The 15,143-nt window shown below is 45.2% G+C and overlaps 1 protein-coding gene across 2 annotated transcripts in view; it reads left to right on the top strand.

Annotated features, from left to right (window-relative positions):
- The window catches only part of PLCL1 (phospholipase C like 1 (inactive)), a 394,318-nt gene extending 379,480 nt beyond the window's left edge, over nucleotides 1–14,838 (top strand). For both annotated transcript variants that reach the window (XM_069733546.1, XM_069733547.1), the window contains exon 6: nucleotides 14,289–14,838. In XM_069733546.1, coding sequence (XP_069589647.1) covers nucleotides 14,289–14,471 — 183 coding nt within the window. In that variant the 3' untranslated portion in view covers nucleotides 14,472–14,838. The remainder of the gene's footprint in view (nucleotides 1–14,288) is intronic.
- Nucleotides 14,839–15,143: the final 305 nt, after the last annotated feature.

The following is a 15,143-nucleotide window of genomic DNA, read 5'->3' as shown; positions in this document are numbered from 1 at the left end:
ATGGTTGTTTATATCTGTCTTTTTGATCACGTGTTATTCCACTTTTTGTTCGGCGGTATGATAATAAAGCGTCGTTTTTTGCCTCGTTTTTTTTTTTTTTTTTCTTACGGTGTTTACTGAAGGGGTTAACTAGTGTGCCAGTTTTATAGGGCGAGTCGATACGGACGCGGCGATACTAAATATGTGTACTTTTATTGTTTTTTTTTTTTTTTATTTAGATGAAGAAATGTATTTATGGGAATATTTTTTTTTTTTTTTCATTATTTAGGAATATTTTTTTTTAATTTTTTTTACACATTTGGAAAATTTTTTTTTTACTTTTTTACTTTGTCCCAGGGGGGGACATCACAGATCAGTGATCTGACAGTTTGCACAGCACTCTGTCAGATCACTGATCTGACATGCAGCAGTGCAGGCTTCACAGTGCCTGCTCTGAGCAGGCTCTGTGAAGCCACCTCCCTCCCTGCAGGACCCGGATCCGCGGCCATCTTGGATCCGGGACCTGGAGCAGGGAGGGAGGGCGGCAAGACCCTCGCAGCAACGCGATCACATCGCGTTGCTGCGGGGGTCTCAGGGAAGCCCGCAGGGAGCCCCCCTCCCTGCGCGGTGCTTCCCTGCACCGCCGGCACATCGCGATCATCTTTGATCGCGGTGTGCCGGGGGTTAATGTGCCGGGGGCGGTCCGTGACCGCTCCTGGCACATAGTGCCGGATGTCAGCTGCGATAGGCAGCTGACACCCGGCCGCGATCGGCGCCGCTCCCCCCGTGAGCGCTGCCGATCGCATATGACGTACTATTGCGTCCTTGGGAAGTAGGGCCCACCCCCCATGGACGCAATAGTACGTCTGATGGCAGAAAGGGGTTAAGGTTGTAGCACCCTCGGCCAATGAAGCTAGTCATCAACGCAACATCCCTTCCGGCAGTGTAGGGCCACCATTTTCTGCACCACCTGCAGTATCTGTGCAGGTTTCTTTGCCAGGCCAAAGAAGTCAGGGTCAGGGAATCACCAGTTTCGTAGTAGGAAACACTGCATCTAGGGCACCGGCGGCAACAATACCATCTCCCACCGTCTCTCAGTCTGCCATGTCCACCGGCACCCCCGCTAGTTCCACGATCTCCAGCTCTCCAGTCCAGCTCACCCTACATGAGACTATGGTTAGAAAAAGGAAGTACTTAGCCTCGCATCCGCGTACACAGGGTTTGAACGCCCACATAGCTAGACTAATCTCGTTAGAGATGATGCCCTACCGGTTAGTTGAAAGCGAAGCTTTCAAAGCCCTGATGGACTACGCTGTACCACGCTACGAGCTACCCAGTCGACACTTTTTTTCCAGAAAAGCCATCCCAGCCCTCCACCAGCATGTTAAAGAGCGCATCGTCCATGCACTCAGGCAATCTGTGAGCACAAAGGTGCACCTGACAACAGATGCATGGACCAGTAGGCATGGCCAGGAACGTTACGTGTCCATCACGGCACACTGGGTAAATGTGGTGGATGCAGGGTCCACAGGGGACAGCAAGTTTGGGACAGTTCTGCCTAGCCCACGGTCTAGGAAACAGTTGGCTGTAGCCATTCGCACCCCCTCCTCCTCCTCCTCGTCCTCCTGCAGAAGCGAGACCTCGTCCACAGACCGCAGTCGCACAACCACTCCATCCGCAGTTGCCACTGTTGCACACCAGGTCTCCCATTATGGGGCAGCTACTGGCAAACGTCAGCAGGCTGTATTGGCTATGAAGTGTTTGGGCGACAACAGACACACCGCTGAAGTTCTGTCCGAGTTCTTGCAGAGAGAAACGCAGTCGTGGCTGGGCACTGTAGATCTTGAGGCAGGCAAGGTAGTGAGTGATAACGGAAGGAATTTCATGGCTGCCATCTCCATTTCCCAACTGAAACACATTCCTTGCCTGGCTCACACCTTAAACCTGGTGGTGCAGTGCTTCCTGAAAAGTTATCCGAGGTTATCCGACCTGCTCCTCAAAGTGCGTGGACTTTGCTCACATATCCGCCGTTCGCCCGTACACTCCAGCCGTATGCAGACCTATCAGCGTTCTTTGAACCTTCTCCAGCATCGCCTAATCATAGACGTTGCAACAAGGTGGAACTCAACACTGCACATGCTTCAGAGACTGTGTGAACAGAGGCGGGCTGTTATGTTTTTGTGGGAGGATACACATACACGGGCAGGCAGTAGGATGGCAGACATGGAGTTGTCAGGTGTGCAGTGGTCGAAGATTCAAGACATGTGTCAAGTCCTTCAGTGTTTTGAGGAATGCACACGGCTGGTTAGTGCAGACAACGCCATAATAAGCATGAGCATCCCCCTAATGCGTCTGCTGATGCAAAGTTTGACGCACATAAAGGATCAGGCGTCTGCAGCTGAGGCAGAGGAAAGCCTTGATGACAGTCAGCCATTGTCTGGCCAGGGCAGTGTACATGACGAGGTAGCGGGCGAAGAGGAGGACGAGGAGGATGATGGGGATGATTATATTTTTAATGAGGAAGCTTTTCCGGGGCCAGTGGAAATTGTTGGCGCGGCAAGGCCGGGTTCTGGTTTTTGGAGGGACACAAGTGACGTGGATTTGCCTGAAACTGCCCCTCAATCAAGCACAACCACAGATTTGAGAACTGGAACTTTGGCCCACATGGCGGATTATGCCTTACGTATCCTCAAAAGGGACACACGCATAACAAAAATGATGAACGATGACGATTACTGGTTGGCCTGCCTCCTTGATCCTCGCTATAAAGGCAAATTGCAAAATATAATGCCACATGAGAACTTGGAACTAATATTAGCAACCAAACAATCAACTCTTGTTGACCGTTTGCTTCTGGCATTCCCTGCACACAGCGCCCGTGATCGTTCTAACACGAGCTGCAGGGGCCAGCAGACCAGAGGTGTTAGAGGGGCAGAAATCAGAAGTGTCGTTGGCCAGAGGGGTTTTCTGACCAGGTTGTGGAGTGATTTTGCTATGACCGCAGACAGGACAGGTACTGCAGCATCAATTCAAAGTGACAGGAGACAACATTTGTCCAGTATGGTTACTAACTATTTTTCATCCCTTATCGACGTTCTCCCTCAACCGTCATTCCCATTTGATTACTGGGCATCAAAATTAGACACCTGGCCAGAATTGGCAGAATATGCATTGCAGGAGCTTGCTTGCCCGGCAGCTAGTGTCCTATCAGAAAGAGTATTCAGTGCTGCAGGTTCAATACTAACAGAAAAAAGGACTCGTCTGGCTACCCAAAATGTAGATGATCTAACCTTCATTAAAATGAACCACAACTGGATTTCGAAATCTTTTGCCCCACCTTGCCCAGCTGACACCTAGCTTTCCTATGTAAAGGTCTTGCCTGTGGACTATTCTGAACGACTTTTCCAATCTCGTAATTTGCAGCACCTGATTGTCCAGCATCCGACATGTTAACACCTCCCTAAATGGCCAAAGTCCCCACACGGGGCCGTGGTATCGCCACTTGGCGCCAGCACCCGTGAGAGTACTGTTTGTCTGAAGAGGTGGGTGTGCCCGTTTTTGGTCGACGGCACTGCCACTAGGTCCCTCATAGTACAATAAAGTGTCTGGCGGTGGTGGTGCGCACCCAACGTCAGACACACCGTTGTAATATGAGGGGCCCTGGGCCTGTACCGCCGGCCACAAGACAGTCCCCCCCCCCCAGGTCAAACAGTGCTCTACCACTTGCAAAATTTTCTCTCACAGCTCCACCAATGTTTAGTCTATGCGCTGACATCCTTCAATGCCTGGCACTGTCAATACCATTGTATTGACATTTTTCTTATGTTAGGCCTTCGAAGCCTGTCTGCGGTCACTCCTTCCACTAGGCCTCCACTGACCTGTCTACTGCTGCCCGGGTTCCCCTGGAACCAATTTTAAATTGCCTACAGCCAGCCCAATTTATTATGTTAGGGCTTCGAAGCCTGTCTGCGGTCCCTCCTTCCACTAGGCCTCCACTGACCTGTCTACTGCTGCCCGGGTTCCCCTGGAACCAATTTTAAATTGCCTACAGCCAGCCCAATTTATTATGTTAGGGCTTCGAAGCCTGTCTGCGGTCCCTCCTTCCACTAGGCCTCCACTGACCTGTCTACTGCTGCCCGGGTTCCCCTGGAACCAATTTTAAATTGCCTACAGCCAGCCCAATTTATTATGTTAGGGCTTCGAAGCCTGTCTGCGGTCCCTCCTTCCACTAGGCCTCCACTGACCTGTCTACTGCTGCCCGGGTTCCCCTGGAACCAATTTTAAATTGCCTACAGCCCGCCCAATTTATTATGTTAGGGCTTCGAAGCCTGTCTGCGGCCCGTTTTTCCACTACTACTACACTGACCAGGCCACTGCTGCCCGTGTTCCCCTGGAACCAATTTTAAATTGCCTACAGCCAGCCCAATTTATTATGTTAGGGCTTCGAAGCCTGTCTGCGGTCCCTCCTTCCACTAGGCCTCCACTGACCTGTCTACTGCTGCCCGGGTTCCCCTGGAACCAATTTTAAATTGCTTACAGCCAGCCCAATTTATTATGTTAGGGCTTCGAAGCCTGTCTGCTGTCCCTCCTTCCACTAGGCCTCCACTGACCTGTCTACTGCCGCCCGTGTTCCCCTGGAACCAATTGTAAATTGCCTACAGCCAGGCCAATTTATTATGTTAGGGCTTCGAAGCCTGTCTGCGGTCCCTCCTTCCACTAGGCCTCCACTGACCTGTCTACTGCTGCCCGGGTTCCCCTGGAACCAATTTTAAATTGCCTACAGCCAGCCCAATTTATTATGTTAGGGCTTCGAAGCCTGTCTGTGGTCCCTCCTTTCACTAGGCCTCCACTGACCTGTCTACTGCTGCCCGGGTTCCCCTGGAACCAATTTTAAATTGCCTACAGCCAGCCCAATTTATTATGTTAGGGCTTCGAAGCCTGTCTGCGGTCCCTCCTTCCACTAGGCCTCCACTGACCTGTCTACTGCTGCCCGGGTTCCCCTGGAACCAATTTTAAATTGCCTACAGCCAGCCCAATTTATTATGTTAGGGCTTCGAAGCCTGTCTGCGGTCCCTCCTTCCACTAGGCCTCCACTGACCTGTCTACTGCTGCCCGGGTTCCCCTGGAACCAATTTTAAATTGCCTACAGCCAGCCCAATTTATTATGTTAGGGCTTCGAAGCCTGTCTGCGGTCCCTCCTTCCACTAGGCCTCCACTGACCTGTCTACTGCTGCCCGTGTACCCCTTGAACCAACATCAGAAAATATAAAAATAAGTATTTTGCTTATAAAAAAGAAAATACTGGAGAGATATCAAATGCAGACATTTTAACATTAAAAACAAACACATACAACAAAAATCTGGTACAGTACTAAAAATGGCCACCAGCTACAATAACTTTCTCCTGCAAGTAGTTAACTGAAAGTTTTTTTCAATTTAAAACACAGATATGGCATCCACCGAGTGTTGTCCTGTCGCGTCTTCTTTATATTATTGCCAAGAAGATGCAAAACAATGAAAATAATAAAATCATTATTTACCAAAAAAATAGAGTAAGTCAAAACCACATTGCAAATAAACATTCATTACATATAAAGAAGCAGGGCGCGTCCGAGGGTGAGTATATACCTAATAAGAATATAATCACCCTCGGACGCGCCCTGCTTCTTTCCGACAGCCTTCCTTCCTAAGAATCAGCCCTTCCGTGGTGTAGAGAGAGGGTGTGTTACACTCCAAGGTGTTCCCCAGGTTGCCTTTCCTGAGCTTCGATCTTCATGCTCTCGTTTAGTAGTTGTCGGAAAGTAGGCTGCATTAGGCCTACAAAATGGGTATGGGGTGGAGAGAGATGGTGTGTTACACTCCAAGGTGTTCTCCAGGTTTCCTCGCCATTGCTTCGATCTTCCGACTCTCGTTTAGTAGTTGTAGAAAACTACACAGCATTAGGCCTCCAAAATGGGTATGGGGTGGAGAGAGATGGTGTGTTACACTCCAAGGTGTTCTCCAGGTTTCCTCGCCATTGCTTCGATCTTCCGACTCTCGTTTAGTAGTTGTAGAAAACTACACTGCATTAGGCCTACAAAATGGGTATCGGGTGGAGAGAGATGGTGTGTTACACTCCAAGGTGTTCCCCAGGTTTCCTTTCCTGAGCTTCTATCTTCAGGCTCTCGTTAAATTGTGGTTAAATGGAACAACTGCATTTGGCGTACTAGTTGGTTTGGGGCCTACTAACAGTGTCTGCCGCTCCTTGCTGTTCTCCTGGTTTCCTGTCCTGAAATTCCGTTTTCAGGCGCTCGTTAAGTAGTTGTTAATGTTAGACTGCATTTGGCCTACTAGTTGGGTTGGGGCCTACTATCGGTGTCTGACACTCCTTGCTGTTCTCCTCCACTGAACAAAGCTGTGCCGCCTGTTTACTACGGTTGCCAATTTTGAACTGCATTTCGACTACTTACTGATTTGGGCCTACTCTCTGTGTCAGCCTCTCATTCCAGTTGTCCTCCACTGCAATGCCCCCTGGTTATTCCTGTGTTACCAATTTTGAACTGCATTTAGCCCACTTTATTATTTGGGCCTATATCTGTGTTTCCTCCTCATCCTGCCCATTGCCCAGCCAGTGATAGATGAGTCTGCTGGTACATTGACCCATAACGCAACATTCCCCGTGCACGCTACACAACAACATTGTGACCCTGCTGAAAGTCAGGTTGCTCTTCCCGCATACCATACCACCTTACACGGGGACAAAGAGGAAGGTGCAGATGAAAGTGCAGGTTCCTTCATCAGGTGGGGGGAGGAATACTAGATGGCGACGTCACTGGCACAGGGCCTCTCATAGTATGCAAAAGTGTTGCTGCCGGTGGGAGGCGCCCCCGCCGTGCAAACACACCGCTGTACTTTGAGGGGCCCTGTGCCAGTGCCAATGCCAACGAGTGGGCCCCCCCTGCTTGCTCAGGTTCACAGCACTTGCAAAGTTGAAATACTTACCTCTCCCTGCTCCACTGCCGTGACGTGGTCCAGATTTCCTGGGCCCACTAATTACTTGAACCAGCCCTACCCACCACAACTTTAGCCAAATGACCCCCAATTTCAAATGCCTTCCAATTATTATAAGGTAAATTACGCTTGACAAGCTTCATTAAGAAGAATGGATGGTTTTGACATTAAAATGGGCACTCTAGGTGTTTTCCTGGCCCCCACTCACTGCCGACTATGCTGCCCCATTGACTTGCATTGGGTTTCGTGTTTCGGTCGATCCCGACTTTACGTCATAATCGGCCGATTTCACTCGACCCGACTTTTGAGATAGTCGGGTTTCGCGAAACCCGGCTCGACTCTAAAAAGGTCAAGGTCGCTCAACTCTAGCAGTCACCTAAAGGTGTTGTGTGCAGGCATGGAAAACCGCTGCTGCTGCCCAGTGGCTGGAGGAAAATTTCTTCCAGAGGTATAACAGCACAAATGGAAGCTGGCAGGTTTAGGCTGGCTGTGCTGCGGGAATGAAGAGCCTTGGGATTCCAAAACGTTTTTTCTTAGTAGCAATGCGTTTCTGCACCAGACTGGCACCTTTCTCAAGGTATAAAAAACAACTCTCTGGTTTAAGGGCATAAAAACTTAATTTTGAAAATTGCTAATTTTTTTCCAAACTTCTGATATTTTCATAAATAAATGCAAAAAGTATAATCTTAAATTTACCACTAACATAAAGGTCAATGTGTCACAAAAAACCATTTCAGAATCAAAACAGCTCACATGTCCTGGCTTTAATGCGGGCTTTCCGCCGGAGCCCACATCAAAGTGGGGGTATTGCCATTGGACGTACTGTCCCATCCAATGGCAGTAAGGGGTTAAAAAAAAAAGAGATACAGTTGTTATAAAGTAACTTACAACAACATCAGCACTGCAAAAATGACAGAATACAGAAAAAACTAGACTAGTAGGTTGTTGGCCGAGAACTTTCATGATGAAGAACTTTTGAGCCATACGCAATTGACAGTGTCAATTATACAGTACATGGAAAATGTGCTTATTACATGAAAAAAATACATATTTGCATGTCATTTCTACGTTAAAAGAACTGTGACGATTAAGCATAGAACTGACACTTAAGCAGCTCTCAGTATCTAAATTATTGACAAGGTTAATCTATTTTTAATGTGAAGTCATGGTTAAACTGTGGTCTTAGCGTGTCATGAGCACAAAGACTGTACTACTTATTAAAGTACACTGTACAATATGTATTGTCCCCTAGTATGAACAATGCTTCCTACTGAATAATAATTATTTATGCAATTCATTACATATGCTCTGTTCGGCTTAAAGAGAACCCGTCAGCACAATTTTGTAATGTAAAGTAAAGACATTGCTGTAATTGTGCTATTATACTGATTAAGTTGATAACTTTGGCGAAAAAATCCTCTTTGTTGTTCTTCTTTAATCACAATTTGAAGTTTTTTTGCTAGTTATATTTTGGTGCACAGGGGCCGGACTGTATACTGGATCTTCTCCACCCTGTCTGTGATTCCCTGGCTTCTTTGCCTCCAGTCCTTAAATGGCAGGTCACAACTGAGATTTCAAAGACAGGAGGCAGGTCATTCATAGACTGGAGGCAGGCAGAGTGGTTGCGGAATCATTTGCAGAGAGGAGAAGACCCAATGCACAGTCTAGCTGTCACACACAGTGTAGGAAAGGCTAAGGGCAACAAGAAGGGATAAGGGGAAGTGAGCTCAAAACTAGTGAAGGGGGAGTGGAGACCCGTAGACAGATCTAACGTCACCCTATCTGCCCTAAGCCTCCCTATATAGGTTCCGCACCTATCGCCGAGCAGGATACCTAACCCCTGCCTGACCCTGACGATAAGCCTTGTAAAGGGAAGGACTAAACACAAATGGGATACACAAATAAGGGGAACACTTAGCTTGAGCATACTCAGAGAGAAACACATACGTCCTCAAAACACCAAAGAGGAAGATAGCAGACTGCTATAGCTTCAAGCTTCAACAGGAAAATGGAAATATCACCGGCAACTTCCAGCAGCAAGCTGGGAGTTATAAACACTCGGTCCCAGGTGTGTCCATTAGAGTAGAAGGAAGGTTGCCACTGGGTCCTAGAGTCAGAAGGACCAGGAAGAAGTCTGCAAAGCAAACTACTGAGACCTTATGCAGTCAGACACACCCGTGACATTGGCCCCTGTACATCAAAATCTAACTAGCATTAAACTTCAAATGGTGATTAAAGAAGAACAAAAATGCTGATATCTTCACGAAAGGTATCAATGTAATCTTCATTACACCGACATTACAGCTATGTCTTTACATCACAAAATTGGGCTGAAAGGTTCTCTTTAAGTATTATAAATACCTGCAAAAGCTAAAAAATATAAACATTGTTGTCATTTTCATTGAAATGTATTGATATTTATGTTATTGGAGAAGTTGATTTTATTGTATGCACCCATTTGCTTTGTCACTGTGATAGATGTCTAATAAATGCACACAGAGAGCCTGATTCATCAAGGCCAATGTTGTTCACACCAGTCTTGATGATGAGACCCCTTTTTTTGAATCAGGGGTGCCGGATGAGCAGTGTACAGCTCTATGTACTCTTCGCTATAAATCCTACTCCAGTTCTTGCTGGAGTTAGATTTTTGGAATAGCGAATGCCGCTGACCCTACTGAATTTGACGAGCAGCAGTTGCCAGACCCCTGTCCTGGCAAAAGTTTGCCTAATTTGTTGGCACTGGGTGAAAATGGTGTCAGAATACCAAAAATTGCATAATTTTAGTACTTCCGCCAGTATTAAAATTATGCGATTTTTCAAAGCTTTTTACTCCAGAATATTTAAGTTTTTCGTCCCTACTTAACCCATTGATGCCTCTTAATGCCTTTTGAGACATTTAGCCATTTTTTAAAATTATTAAAGGATTGTTTCCAGCTTGCCTTCAGAAACACATTGCTTCCCTGCCTCCAGGCTTCCTGCCTGCTGGGGGTCGGGCGCACCTTAATAAGTGAAAACCCTTTAATAAATGTAATACATTTATTATTTTTTATATTTAATTGTTTTTTTTAATCTTTTTTTGTAATTTAATTTGTCTCTCAAAAAGTTAGAAAAGCTTTTTGGGGCAAGTAATTTAGCAGTCTACTACGTCTGAGTGTCCACCACCAATAGATGTATACACCAGAAAATGATGCACGACACAGCACACGGTGACTCTTTCGGCACCCATCAGCGCATATGCCTGAATCCCTTTTGGCGCGGGGGTCAGGACATAAGCCCTGATAGGACCAATTAATGTGTGACAAAGCGCAGTGTGAAAGGCCCTTACTAATTCTTTTATCAGCCTGAGGTGACAGAAGATGTTGCAGGAAGACTCAGCTGTCCCAACTCTGTTTGGGCTAGTCCTTACATGCTCTCCTGAGTTCCTCAGCTCTCTTCACTTCTCTTATTCCTACTGCTGCTTCTGCTCTCACAAAAGCTGTGAAGCTGCTGAGATTTGGGCAGGGCGAACAAGATTTTGTGACTCTGACAAAATCAAAATCATACATTTATATGGGGAATTAATCAAGTTAATTTAATTATTTGCATTGATGTAGGTTATGCAGTTTATTCACTATATCAGCAATCCCCAAAATGTCTTACCTTGAGAGCTACATTCAACTCAAAGATGGTCGCAAGCCACATCCAGTGCCCCTTCTCCCCCACAGTAGTGACACTCAGAGCTATCCATTAGCTGTGTGATGACATCTAAAACTTATCCATAGAAAGCACTCTGAGATCTTGTGCTACTCTCCTAGATAGGCAGAATAATTACGGTACATCCAAGGGTTCCCTCTTTACCCTCATTTTGTAATCTTGTATCAAGCACTCTCTCCAGCTTCAAGCTCCCTTCTAACTAAAAGTATCATCCTATCTCCAGTTTACTATATTTATTTCTCACCCCATCCCCGCCACACATACAGTGGGGCAAAAAAGTATTTAGTCAGTCAGCAATAGTGCAAGTTCCACCACTTAAAAAGATGAGAGGCGTCTGTAATTTACATCATAGGTAGACCTCAACTATGGGAGACAAACGGAGGAAAAAAAATCCAGAAAATCACATTGTCTGTTTTTTTAACATTTTATTTGCATATTATGGTGGAAAATAAGTATTTGGTCAGAAACAAACAATCAAGATTTCTGGCTCTCACAGACCTGTAACTTCTTCTTTAAGAGTCTCCTCTTTCCTCCACTCATTACCTGTAGTAATGGCACCTGTTTAAACTTGTTATCAGTATAAAAAGACACCTGTGCACACCCTCAAACAGTCTGACTCCAAACTCCACTATGGTGAAGACCAAAGGGCTGTCAAAGGACACCAGAAACAAAATTGTAGCCCTGCACCAGGCTGGGAAGACTGAATCTGCAATAGCCAACCAGCTTGGAGTGAAGAAATCAACAGTGGGAGCAATAATTAGAAAATGGAAGACATACAAGACCACTGATAATCTCCCTCGATCTGGAGCTCCACGCAAAATCCCACCCCATGGGGTCAGAATGATCACAAGAACGGTGAGCAAAAATCCCAGAACCACGCGGGGGGACCTAGTGAATGAACTGCAGAGAGCTGGGACCAATGTAACAAGGCCTACCATAAGTAACACACTACGCCACCATGGACTCAGATCCTGCAGTGCCAGACGTGTCCCACTGCTTAAGCCAGTACATGTCCGGGCCCGTCTGAAGTTTGCTAGAGAGCATTTGGATGATCCAGAGGAGTTTTGGGAGAATGTCCTATGGTCTGATGAAACCAAACTGGAACTGTTTGGTAGAAACACAACTTGTCATGTTTGGAGGAAAAAGAATACTGAGTTGCATCCATCAAACACCATACCTACTGTAAAGCATGGTGGTGGAAACATCATGCTTTGGGGCTGTTTCTCTGCAAAGGGGCCAGGACGACTGATCCGGGTACATGAAAGAATGAATGGGGCCATGTATCGTGAGATTTTGAGTGCAAACCTCCTTCCATCAGCAAGGGCATTGAAGATGAAACGTGGCTGGGTCCTTCAACATGACAATGATCCAAAGCACACCACCAGGGCAATGAAGGAGTGGCTTTGTAAGAAGCATTTCAAGGTCCTGGAGTGGCCTAGCCAGTCTCCAGATCTCAACCCTATAGAAAACCTTTGGAGGGAGTTGAAAGTCCGTGTTGCCAAGCGAAAAGCCAAAAACATCACTGCTCTAGAGGAGATCTGCATGGAGGAATGGGCCAACATACCAACAACAGTGTGTGGCAACCTTGTGAAGACTTACAGAAAACGTTTGACCTCTGTCATTGCCAACAAAGGATATATTACAAAGTATTGAGATGAAATTTTGTTTCTGACCAAATACTTATTTTCCACCATAATATGCAAATAAAATTTTAAAAAAAACAGACAATGTGATTTTCTGGATTTTTTTTTCTCAGTTTGTCTCCCACAGTTGAGGTCTACCTATGATGTAAATTACAGACGCCTCTCATCTTTTTAAGTGGTGGAACTTGCACTATTGCTGACTGACTAAATACTTTTTTGCCCGACTGTATATTCACAGTAAGACCTTATTTTATGTGCCAGGCTACTCACAAAAGTCTCCATTTGGACTCCTGCTCTTCATAGCTGATTGCTAGACCTAGTGCTTATTCTTCAAACTGGCAGAAAGCCGCAAGCCACACATCTTGGGCCAAAGGTTGGGACCCCTATACTATATACATATATAATATATATATTTGTTTGCAGTTAATTCACTGCTGGCATTTATTTATGTATATACTAGATGGAGGCCTGATGCTATCGCATCGGGAGGGCGGTACTGTCACGATGGCGCAGGCATACAGCGCTGTTGTTGTCTAATGGCATCCTGTGATAATCTAATGACTTTTGCATCAAGGGACTCATGTGATTGACGCCTACGCTTATATGCATTGTTTTTGTCCCAGCATTGCTGTTGCTCTTCAAGAGTCTCATTTGCCCTTTGTTGTCTTCGACGTTGTGCCTTTGCTGCTTTCTTTTCATTGTTATTGACATACTTTTTATGAGGAGCCATGTTGGCATTGGTATTTGCTTTTTAAATGGGTTTTCCCACGAACAAAAGTTAATTTTAAAAATTGTCTGTGTCTGATCATGTACTGAACATACCACAGCTCCTGGGCAGGGGAGGAAGCAAAAAACAATACTGACATTACAGCAGGACAACGCAGAGGATGCATTTTGTGAGGTAAAATATTTCTTAAAAACAGTCAACGAAATATTTTACCTCACAAAATGAATCCACTGTGGTTCCCTGCTGTAATGTCAGCATTATCTTTTGCTTCCTCCCCTGCCCAGGAGATGTGGTATTCAGACACAGTAAATTTTTAAAATGTACTTTTGTTCGAGGGAAAACCCCTTTAATGTGACCGGCTTCCTCTGCCTGTAGACACGTCGTGCATCTGCCGCCGGGATCAGCCGAATGATTCACTGCACCTGCACATAATTCACAAAGGCGCAATAAATCAGACCGCAGCCATCTTTGTGTAGGCAGATGGCGGTGGTCACATTAAAACTGCGCATGCACTCCTCCTGTACAAAGATGGCGGCAGTCAGTGAATTATTCGGCTGTTCCTTGCTGTGGCGTGTTTGCGACGGTGTTCCACTTGTGGTACCACGCAAGAGGCTGCGTGAGTGAGTGTGTGTGTGTGAGAGTGTGAAAGTGAGTGTGAAAGTGTGTGTGTGTGTGTGTGTGTGAGTGGTGCGTACGGCATATTGAGTGTTTGTGTGTGGTGCGATGGTGTTCCGCTGGTGGTACCACGCAATAGGTTGATACAAGCAGCAGTTTCCATATTGAGACACCCATCACTTGGGTGTCCCAATATGGCGGTCGGTGAACTTCCGCCGCTTGGAATTCTGGGATACAGTGACATCTGGACTGAACAGGAAATGAAAATATTACAAGACAATTATATAAATAGATACCAGCAATAACTAAACTGTATACACAAATATATATATGTATATTTGTGGATAATTCACTGCTGTTATAAATTAATGTATGCGTATATAATTATGTATATGTTTTATTCCCTAATTTAAAGGGACTCTGTCAGTAGGTCGCCCCTTCTAAGACATCTGTATGGGCATGAAGGTCATAGGAAGGTGAATAAAATGATATCTGAGATCCAATGTCTTAGTCCAGACAAATCCACATATGTAAATTTGTTCACTAGTGACATTTTAGTGAATGAAAATGCTCTTTCACATGACCAGGTATAGCATTGAATTTGTGGATCCATTGTTAAACTTTTTCTTGTTTTTCTTTAGGGCCAGGGAGATTTATTGAAGAATGCCAAAAATGAAGCAATGGAGAACATGAGACAAATCCAGCAGGCTTGTCTATCCAGTGGTCTAAGCAAAGCTTCAAGCATGACAACTGATTCAAAATCCAAACGAGGCCTAGAAGCAATTGAAGAGAAAGATACCGGGGAAGAAAATGGCCGCTTGTGAGGAAGCAAATATTCTTTGGCATTTGGCCTACCAGACCTGGGGTCAGGTGTCAAAGTGTAGTCCACCAGTTTAGAAACATTCCAATCCGAGATGGTAGCATTTTTTGTGGTTACTGTTTCAACCTCACCTTCACAATTATGCCTACAATTTTTTTTGTAATAGTGAATGAATGTGTGAAGAGGGTTTTTTAACACTGACCACAAAGGCTTGAATTAAAAACTTCCAGTTGTGCCATTTAGTGTCCATTATATTTACCGTACCAAGCAGGGTCATTTCAGCAGAAAAAGATGGCCCCTATAATGATGCTCTGAGGGCTCCCAATGATGACCTAATTACCAAGAACACTATATATATATATATATATATATATATATATATATATATAAAGTGACGGAAAAGGTATTCTCTTTGTTCCTCATGATGTGTGGGTTTGGAATAACAGAGATTAGTTAGTAATTTATGGCTGTTAGAGTGTGTAAAATCAAGAGACTAATCTTGTGAACCCAACATAACTCAAAGCTTTCTGAAGATTTCTGGGGAAATAAACCAAGTACCCATCATGCTTTTAACACTGGCTATTTTATGAGAAAAAGACTATATTCAGCCTTTGACTCTAAGTTTATTGCTTATGTTTACCTTAAGTAATAATTTAACATTTTACATTTTTAATAA

The sequence above is a fragment of the Ranitomeya imitator genome, chromosome 7 (assembly GCF_032444005.1).
Source record: "Ranitomeya imitator isolate aRanImi1 chromosome 7, aRanImi1.pri, whole genome shotgun sequence".
Classification (NCBI taxonomy): domain Eukaryota; kingdom Metazoa; phylum Chordata; class Amphibia; order Anura; family Dendrobatidae; genus Ranitomeya; species Ranitomeya imitator.
Note: the sequence above shows the minus strand (reverse complement) of the source record. Positions and strands in the feature narration are given on the sequence as shown.